The sequence below is a fragment of the Cyclopterus lumpus genome, chromosome 25 (assembly GCF_009769545.1).
Source record: "Cyclopterus lumpus isolate fCycLum1 chromosome 25, fCycLum1.pri, whole genome shotgun sequence".
Taxonomy (NCBI): Eukaryota; Metazoa; Chordata; class Actinopteri; order Perciformes; family Cyclopteridae; genus Cyclopterus; species Cyclopterus lumpus.
Genome location: NC_046990.1, coordinates 9,809,609 through 9,820,073, shown reverse-complemented (window position 1 = coordinate 9,820,073; position 10,465 = coordinate 9,809,609). Strand labels below are relative to the sequence as shown.

Here is a 10,465-nt window from a genome sequence, read left to right as displayed (position 1 = left end):
AATAATGCTGGTATTACAACAGCTTTAATAATAATCCAGGTGGACCATCATTGTGACATTTAATTGTAAATCATAAAATGCCAATTATGTGTCAACATCTGAGCCAAAAGTGAACAATCAAACATCTCTTTTGATTGTTTTTTAATATATAAGTTTATACGCCCTACCAGTTCCAGCTGTGGAGACATTGGTACAGCTGTCTATTTATAAGGCATTCGTAGTTCTATGTATTTTACTTTTGTATGTATTTTGTTCTATTTAATGTTGTGTAATATCTGGACATTTGAGTCTGAAATAAAAGTGTGATTGATTTAAATTAACTTATGGTAGAAATGTGATATACTGTATGTAGAAATGTGTAACCAGCAAATATGGGGCATTTCTCATCTGTTGTGATTCTGTACATCATTTTAGCATTTGAATGTGATTGTAGTCGAAAGGCTGGATATTTGCACTTTGGCCAGTTGTAGTAGTATCTTTACAGAGCATCGTAAGCCAATGCATAGGTGATGTAAAAAGAAAAGAATATTGCAACCGGAGAGTAAACTTTGGGGCAGCTGGGTCTCTCTCTCTTTTTCTCTCTCTCTCGCACACACACACACACACACACACACACACACCTCCCACCTCCACCGATGGGATCCCGGTCGCAGAAGACACATCATCGGACCCCGGTCGCGTCATCTCTGGATGGGCGGCGCACTGACGGGGGAGGACGGAGGGTGTTTTCCAGCTTTAAAAAGCACCGGAGCCGGCCCCTCTGACAAAAACCACGCTGCGTCATCGACCTGGGGAGACTCTTGAAAGAGCTTCACTGGGCTGCAAGACAGTCAAGCTCACCTCATCCCGCAAACCGATCCCCCCCTCCCCTTACCCCCCCCCCCCCCCCCCACCGGCAGGCAGCCGTTCTCCACGACGGCACCGGATCTCTCTCTCTCTCTCTCTCTCTCTCTCTCTCCAGGCGCGCGCTCCGTGGCTCCAGGGTTTTGCGCACGTCGCTCCGCTCCGGATGATGCGCTTCTTCTCTCGCCGCGTGTGATTTCGCGATTTAGCTCCGCGCAACAGTGTCCGTCGGCCGTTGCCCAGCGTCGCAACCGGATAGAAAAGTTGCCCGTCGCCCGGTTGAATGCAGGATACCTTCTGGCCGAGCGTCAATTCCAAGTTCGGCTTTGGAGCGACAGCCGGTAAAGAGCGAGGAGTCCAGCTTCTCACCTCTCTCGAGATGAAGTCTGCAGAAGAAGGTAACGTGCACGTGACGCTCGGCTATACGAAGCGTGCTGTCGTGGCTTAAAGATGTGTTCACACCTGGTTGCAAACAGAGCTGTCATGTGTTGGTGAGCTGCAGATTCATTGTGGTTTTGAATGCATGCTAAGATCGATCCTAACTATTGCTGTTTGATAAATGAAAAATATGAATACACTTTTTTTGTTTTTTTGTTTTTGAGGAAACACTTTTGAATGATCCTCTCATGTGTTTTTTTGTTTTCTTTTATTAATTTGTTTATTTTCTCAAGTCCACAAATATATTTGAGTCACAGGCAGCAACGTTCCATCCACACCCCGAGGTGTCTTTTTGCAGGTGCTTCTCAGTGTGTGCAAAGAAGCATGCACTGTTGCCGTCACCAGAACTCCTCACGATGTGAGGTCCGACTACTTTTCTTTTATACATAATATGACAAGTTTTCTGTTTTCCCAATGCACAAGGAGGTCAGAGGTCAGCCGCAGCTCAGCGACCATCAGGGGGTATAGCTTGAGCTTCTGTGCCTTGTTTGGAGATGCTTCAGCTTGGAGGATGAGTCAGCCTTGGTTTACCATTAGTTCTTTTCTTTCTGTTTTTGAAGGCTAGATTTGGTCCATCAGAAGTCATCGATAGTCTGCCTTGTCATAATTCACAGCGTCTCCCAGCGCTGATGTAACTGGCTTTTTTTGTGGATTTTGGTCATTTAATTTTGTCTTTGAGGTTTCAGACAGACGGTTGCGGGCTGTATTAATATTCATTTCAGTCCCTCAGTCCTAAGCCCTATAATTGGTAACAGATGTGTGTGCGTGTGTGTGTGTGTGTGCGCGCATGAGAGAGAGAGAATGCTGAGATATGTGCGTTCAGGGATTCCGGGTAGCTTTTGACAATGAGACGTGCGCAACCACGTGCAGCTTCAGCAATATGCCGAGGGCTGCTTTATTATCACATACATAAACTCAGACGCATAGACGTGCAGATGCAAGCACACACACACACACACACACACTTTACTGGTGTTTTGCCATAGCCCATAGTCAGCCATGCATGATAAGTGGCCCCTGGGTTCTTGGTTCCAGAGGCTGCAGATGACTTCTGTGGGCGACCACCTATCTCTCCCTGAGGTCCCGTCAGTCTGAGCCTAGCCGAGACCACAGACATGCTTTAGTCTACGGGGCCTCGGTTGTGGGGAGAGAGCATTTTGATCGTGATAGCATGATTGAGAAAAAATTGGTGGAGGATAGAGTGAGCACGCTGTAATCTGTGTGATAGTCAGTGTTTTTCAAATTAACTCACGCGCTCTGCTTTGAGTGCAAGAGTGACTCCTTTTCTTTCTTCTTTCATTTGTTTCGCCCCACAAATGATGATCTGCTATAATGTTGTTAGTTCAGCAGTGCGTGTGTGTGTGTGTGTGTGTGTGTGTGTGTGTGTGTGTGTGTGTGTGTGTGCCGGAGAAGAAGAAAAAAGCCCAGTTTCAAGATCTTGAAGCACACAGGAGTGAAAGCCCCAGTGCCTGTTTGAGTGGGTGGGAGGAGAAGTCAAGTGTGTTGCGGCGTGGCGCGCTGGTCACACGCACATTCGAAAGAAGAAAAAAGAAAGAACAACAACAGCATGAGCTCTCAAGCGAAGTCAGCGAGGCCTTAATTAAGGAGGTGTGTCCCACCGGGTGGAGTGGGCAGGGCATTATCATCGGTTCAGCACTAGAAGAGGGCAAACCAGAGCAGAAGAGCATCAGAGGAGACCGAGCTGGAGGCAAGTTTTTATGTTGAGACTTGGCGTGTAATCACTCGGGCGGAGATGAGTTTCCAGCATGAAGGGCAAGAGTTTGATTTCAGCTATGTGTTTGAGTACAGCCAAGGTGTCCAGAATGCACCTGAGAGAGGTGGGTACAGTGGAGGGTGTTTTTTATTTTTTGTATCTCACTCATCAGAAATTTTATCTTGAATGTAAACAAAACAAAACAAAACAAAAATGCTGAAAAGAGATTGCGTTTAGCCAAAAAAAGCATACCAGTTTTATTAGAATGATATTGTTTTCTCTGTCTTAAAAGTGACTGGGGCACAGGGATACATATGAAAAGTGCCCGAGGCCTCACTCGACTTGTGGCGTATCGAGCTCGTCTGATGCACGGCGCGTAATCGCCTCTGAAAATAGAATATCATAAAGTCCTTTCAGACTGCCTACCCGCACATTATGTGGTGTGTGTGACCGATTCATCATTTCATGTGATGCGCAGCGTTGTGGTAAACAAATATAGCATGTCGCATGAAGGGGTAATGCCCCCTCGCTGGGTTTCAGACTTGAACGGTTGTCATTCTTTGACCACGTTTACCCTCATTGACTTTCTCAATTAAAAGGCTGACATTCGGTTTACAACTCGTGACGCAGCCGCCGCACAAGGCCGACGGAAGAGGCGTGTACCTGCTGGGCTGCGTCTGCTTCCTGTGACCCGAGTTTGTATGTCAGTGGCACTTGTCTGCCGGCGGTCTCTCCTTGCTTGTGCGTGCCCTTTGTTTGTGTGTGTGTGTGTGTGTGTGTACCGCCGCGCATCTGTGTGCAACGCTGCAGCAAACTCCCTTTGACTTAATCACAAGCTCAGAGCGATGCGAGAGTGCTGTCAGTTTTCCACCGGGGAGGGCCTAATTCACTCAGTGAGTGATGCAATCAATCAAATAAGGCATCCATCAGCGCTGCTGGAGGAATTTGTGTAGAGTACATATGACAGCAGGGAGTGCCAAATAGAGCCTTAGATGAACTGATCAAACAAACAGACTGGCAACGCAACTTGCGACTACACAGCAACCACATACAGTAAATGCTTGGAGATGATTGCTAAGCTTCTCCAGATGTTTACGAAGAAGGGAGGCACTCGTTCGCTGCAGGGCACATTGGTAACATTTGTGTGGGGGTATTGTTCTAAAATGCAATCATAGTTAATTACCACCATAAAGTAATGGCTCTGAGCTTTTTCAGTGGTTTGTTGTTATATACTATACCTCCATATACTTACAATGTGCTTCTTTTTCTTCCAGATGCATACAGCTACACACCAAACGTCAGTTTGTCCCTTCCACTGGGGATGGGCAACCCCTGTCTGGCCACCCAGTACCACACTTTACAGTCCAGCCCGGTCATCTCGGTTTCGTCTTGCCACCAGACAGGCTACAGCCTCCAAAATGATAACCATGCAGCGTCCGGCTATTACCTGCCCCACGGGCTGAGACCCAATGGGTCCCCGGCTTTGGAAAGCCCCCGTATCGAGATCACGGCCTACAGCCAGTATCCCGAGGACGAGGTAGAAGAGAGCAACAGTGAGGACCACATCATCAAGCGAGGCGTCAACTCCATCGTGACTCTGACGCTGCCCAATGCCGACGGCTACCGTGACCCCAGCTGCCTCAGCCCAGCAAGTAGCATTTCCTCTCGCAGCTGTAACTCAGAGGCGTCCTCTTACGAGTCGGGCTTCTACAACTACGAAAACTCCCCACAGAACTCTCCCTGGCAGTCTCCCTGTGTTTCCCCCAAAGGCTCCTCTTCGCTCATGTCTTGCCCACATGCCAGCGGTCCTGTGGCTTCCCCTCACCATTCACCCTCCACCTCTCCTCAGATAGGAGCCGTGGCCGAGGAAGGCTGGCCGGCGCAACCCCGTGGCTCCCGGCCTAACTCCCCCTCCTACAGTGGAGGCGGCGGAGTCAACAACGGCAGCATGGGGAAGAGAAAGTACAGCTTAAATGGCACCACCTACCGTCAGACATCCTGCTCACCCAACCAGTCGCCCAACCCATCCCCACATGGCTCCCCCAGGGTCAGCATCACGGATGAGAACTGGCAGGCCAACACCAACCAGTACACCAATTCTGCCATCGTGGCCGCCATCAACGCTCTAACCACAGATGGAGTAGTGGACATTGGGGAGGGGATCCCAATCAAGACGCGGAAGACCATGCTGGACCACTCCATGAGCCTGAAGTTGGACCCCGATGGGGAGCTCTGCCATGAGGACTACCCCTCCCGTCTGGCCCTCAAGAAGGAGAGCTACTGTGGAGGGTTCCTGGATGTGCCCCAGCATCCGTACTCCTGGTCCAAACCCAAGCCTTACCTCAGGTAGGTGGAACCGGTCGAGCAACTCAGTGTTAATGCAACAAAGTTAAAGCATACAAACCGGTCAATGTGAAAACCCACCCAAGAGTCTCTAAGTTGCCTTGAGGAGACAATAAAACGCACACTGGTGCTTACTTATTTAGACACACATTTTTAAAACCAATTTGTCCAATAATGCCATCACGTTGCCCCGTTTTTTGCATTTTCGTTTCCATTCGGCGTTGCTAACTCATTGCAAGGATGAGATTTGAGTTTTAGTTTTGAATCTTCAAAGGCCATATCAAAAGCAAGAAATCCCAAAGTTGCATGCCCTTCACTTCCAAAAGGAGTTCTCTTTGAAGATCAAAACTATTTCATAAATCATATTTCACATGGTGGAGTTGCCCAGCATGTGCGTGGCACTGTTGCCATAGCACCCTTCGCGCAAACATGAGAACTCAAACAGACACAATCGCACGAATACACACAAGTGTGCACTCGACTATATCATTGATTTTGACTTTTGAGCAAAACATGCTTTTTCATTTTCAATTGTGTCCGTCGTGGCATTTCTCCCAAGCCAATAGCCTGAGTCTCCTGGTCGGAAATCAAGTGTTTGATTAAGATAGTGAGCAACAGGAAGTAATGGTGACAGGCCTGACTGAAGGGGAAGCAGTCTGTGGGTTAATCAGCCGGCTGGCTGCTGCGCGCCGTCGCGCCATCGGCCCATCTCTCTCTGTGTGGCTAACCTGATGTCATGCCCTGACAGGGCAGATAAAGCCCCGTGGGGGGAAATCAGTTCGTTTTGGGTCAACAAACAGCCCGCAAGTTCCACAAAGATGCCAGAGATTGTTTTCAGTTGAGCCACCCTTCGGGTCAGGGCTTTGCGTTTACCAGGCATCCGGCAGAGCGAAATATTGTCTTGCACATGTTTGTTTTGGTTTAGATATCTCCACGGTGTTCACATGGGAAGCTCTGACTCTCCATCTCGAGAACAATGACGTTAAGGGAGGCCAGCTGCGGCTCTGAGAAAGAGATATCATGCAGGGTGTACTGCTGACCTTATTCCATGGTGTAACTCCATCTATTGTCTCACAGCGACTGTGGCCGTTCTTTCGGATTATGCAGCAATCAATTTGGAATTGATAATTGTATCAAAGGACAGGCTGATTTCGTCTGAGATTAGTTTGCGTGCCCTAGAAATGTCTTTCCTCCCACTGTCATTTTCTTAACTTCCATCAGTCACGCCATAATACAAAACACATTGCTCTCTAACCGGGGCACATTCGCCCCTCGCTTATTTTTCCAATAAAAGGGCAGAGGAATTACGCATGTCAACGACTTACTTCAATGGATTCGATTTCAGACCATGATGAACAAAAAGGACCAAGCCAGTTGGATGACAGTGTCCTAATTTGAGGCTAATTTAAAGCAAGTTTTGAACTTTGGGATTCCAGTGATGGAAACCGTGGAAAATAATGTAACCATCGCAATTCGTACTTTGGCAAATCCAATAGGATAAAATAAATATAAATAATTTTTTTGTATTGTAACAAACCTGGATATGCATATTGCAGCACTTCCTGTTTTTCAGCGGAGTGAAGGGAGTGTCAATATTTCCCATAGAAATAAATTGTATCAATCAGCGGTAGAGTATAAAAAACTAAATTGTGTATTGTAATTTTGTTATTGCAGTCCATCTCTGCCAGCTCTCGACTGGCAGCTTCCGTCCTGCTCCGGCCCGTACAACCTACAGATCGAGGTGCAGCCAAAGTCCCACCACAGGGCCCACTACGAGACCGAGGGCAGCCGGGGGGCGGTGAAGGCGGTATGTGGGAGCCACCCTGTCGTGCAGGTATGTCAACCAGCTCTGGTTTGTAGATTCACTGTGGCACGCTTGTGTTTATCGAGAGACAAGGTCAGCTTTGTGTTTAATCATTTCCTGTCATTACCGTGCAGTCATGAGTGATTAATGGGGGGGCTTTCTTTTGCTGTCCAACAACAAGCTTTATGACAGCATGTAGTCTCAGAGCAGCCGTGAGCTTTCTTTCATTAGTCCAGACACTGACATTCTCTTGCTTTTTTAAATTTTTTATTTAAAAAAAATTCAAACCAAAGAAAGATTTCAATCAGACTCGAGTGGTCAGTTTTAGTTTATTTCTGAATTATGTGATGTCCTTTTCAAATCAATATGATCTGCAAAAACTCATCTGCAGAATGGAATAACGGACCAGAACATAAGAGTAAACGGATATGCTGCTGTCTTCATCTATTAAAGTTTGCACCGGAAGATTAGAAGTAAGGGATTATTCAATAAGGAATATTCAACATCCCATTTAATTAGCGTCGCAAACTTGTCAGGCAAATTAAGCCCTCATGCCGCTTCTGAGAATTTGGACTGCGTACGTGTGCAACACCCTTGTCCATATGCTCCTGTATGTTCTCGCATGCCGTTTTATTAATGTTCCCCGAAGCCGTGAGTCAATCTGCCGCTGCAGAAAGGTCGCTCTGACCAGCAGCGCTGCATGCTGACTCGATTAGCATGGAGCGGGACCATCGCCTCTCTCTATTGTGCTTGGCCGACACGCGTCCAGCCTCGCCACAGCGCCACAGCGGCGCAGCACAGGGCTCCTCTTCTCCGCACTCGAGGCGATGGTGTGTGTGTGTGTGTGTGTGTGTGTGTGTGTGTCGTCCTGAAAGGTCGAGCGTCAATCCGCCCCTCTCGCTGTCGTCCATCCTGCATCGACACTGCATGCGTCGCCGATGATATCCAAGGGGGGGGGGGGGGCATTTTTATTGATTTCGTTGCAGACTGGATTGAAAGACTTCGGGGGAAGCAGATGTCGTATATTATCGTGCGGCCAAAGCAAAACACCCGCGGTTGGCCGGTCGGTCCTTGTCACGCGCCTCGCGTGACTCGTCGTAGCTATTTCGTTCAAAATAAAAAACGATGTTGTCAGCACATCCCGGTCTGCTCGCCGTCAAACTTGACAGCTGTTGGGCCCGACTCGGTCTTATAAACAGGCCTGCCTCTGTGCACACAGGTAATTATTCCCTTTCATTACAAGCCTTTTGTCCACATGCGGGTGAATCAACATCGCTCCCTCGCGCCTCCCCCCCCCCACCCCGATGAGGCTGAACAGAGTCCGCTTGCCGTGCACAGCTGTGGCAGGTGAGGCTGGTTCTGATTTAGTTCCCACCGCTTTCTGACTCACTCTCTCCGAGAGCCGGAGTAAAAATAAGTCGTGAGGAAGCATCCTGTGAGTCTTCGCAAACCGCCCTGTTGTCCACATTCACGTCGGCGGCGCGCGGCCGCCAGTTTGTCAAGTGTACCGTCGTCCAAATTATTGGGGAGTACTCGTCATGGAGGAAGTATGATAACAGCTGCTTTGCCGTCACACCTTCCCCTGCTCTCGCACAGCTCTACTTGTACTTTTTTTCGGCGAGGAGTGATTTATGCGCTGGATATTGCATGTGCAGTCAATCGGAATATCTGCAGGGTTTTCACGAGGGCTGAAACCGCTGGCAGCGTGGCAGCTGGTGGAGAGTCACATCTACCGTGATTACGCAATCATGTGTACATGCTAGAGGGTATATTGTCGAAGTAGAAGGAGAGCGTTGTGCCGTATCTTCGGGGAGCTCTTGCACAGTTTGCACGTCACGAATCTGACTCGGCTCTCACGGCGCTCTCTGATTCTTTGTTGTAGCGTCGGGGAGAAATTGCGTTGTCGTGGAGGACACAGCGCGCCGTGGTCCCCCAGGTGCCCTGTGGTAATGGGTGGCAGGCGCTGGATGGGTGAGGTGCAGTTAAGGAGAATGAGTCAATAATAAACACAAGGATGCGGGTGTAGGAAGCAGCGAAGGAAGTGTGTGTGTGTGTTTGTGCTTAAGACTGGAGTGAGTAGAGAGAGAGGGGCAGAGGGAGCCACCAGGCAGCTGGGGCCTGGCCGGGCTGCCCCAGGAGATGCTCTGCATCCTGCTGATTAGGGCCTCGGTGGCACCGAGGTTGGCTGAGCATAGCGGTGGCGGGGGGGGGGGAGGTGGATAGGAGTCAGAATCCTGGCACCTATCGGACGCCACCTCCCCTTTTCCATGCACCGGTGCCTCCCTTCCCTTCCCTCCCCCCCGGAGGGCCCGCGGATGTCACTCCGGGTGATCCGCTCATCCTTCAACCATCTCCCAAACCCACACCAGCAGGCCTCCCTCGGTTGAAGCCCAGTCATCCACAGCTCTGTTTTCTTAAGCTCACGGATGATCAGACGTGTGCGCTGTGAGTGGCGGTGACATGTGTGTTGGAAAAGCAACAGCGGAGGGGGGAAAAAAACAGCAAGACGAAGAAAAAAAACATGAAGGGACACATTGTTTCTGCAGTTTAACGGTCACCCCCCCCCCCTCCCCCCCCCCCCCCCCCCTCCCGGAGAGAGAGAGAGAGAGACGGCAAGCGGCAGATAATCAAACCAAGATGCCCAACTGCTCAATTACTGTTGTTGTCTTGCTCCTTCGATAACAAGCAGAGGTGTTTGCCTGACAAACACACAGGAACGTTTAGCATCTGTACGGCCTGACATCACCCTAAGCGGTCGGCCGCAAACCAGTGCGCTCGGCTCCCACTGTGGGCCGAGGGCAACGGAGCGTCTGAGCCCGCAGCCACACAGGCCGATGAAAAACCCTTCGAGATCGTGGGTTACCTCGACTACATTACCCCCCTCTGCCGCTTGCGCCGGTTCCCCCTGCGCTTCCTGCTCCAAATCTCCCGTCATTTATTCAGAACACCGCCCTCTCTCGCCCTCCTCCACATCCGCAAGCCTTTTAACCTCCTCTCTCCCGATTGGTCCACTTTGTGACCCCCCTCCCCGCGGCTGCTTTTCCACTTTATTTACTGCAGCAGACCACAGCGCCATTAAGGGGATCTGGTCTACTCTATCGGGCTCCTCTCACACTGTTCCAGACTATCCTTTCTCTCACCACAGCTATGCCAAACGAAGAGAACTTCGTGGAAAAGGTGTTAAATGTGCCGAATATTTGTTTTTTTTGTTTGTTTTTTTTGCTGAAGACGTTGCAAAAGGCTTTCCGGTTCAACGTCAGTCAGGAAACACACAGACATCTACCAGACCTTCAGTAACATCAGACAGCAACACCTGTGGAGAA

The 10,465-nt window shown here is 49.5% G+C and overlaps 1 protein-coding gene across 1 annotated transcript in view; it reads left to right on the top strand.

Annotated features, from left to right (window-relative positions):
• The first annotated feature begins 1,126 nt into the window (after positions 1 to 1,126).
• Positions 1,127 to 10,465, top strand: part of LOC117728254 (nuclear factor of activated T-cells, cytoplasmic 1-like) — a 53,987-nt gene continuing 44,648 nt past the window's right edge. The window contains exons 1-3 of the mRNA XM_034529061.1: positions 1,127 to 1,241; positions 4,270 to 5,341; positions 7,013 to 7,172. Of these exons, the coding sequence (XP_034384952.1) occupies positions 1,127 to 1,241; positions 4,270 to 5,341; positions 7,013 to 7,172 (1,347 nt within the window). The remainder of the gene's footprint in view (positions 1,242 to 4,269; positions 5,342 to 7,012; positions 7,173 to 10,465) is intronic.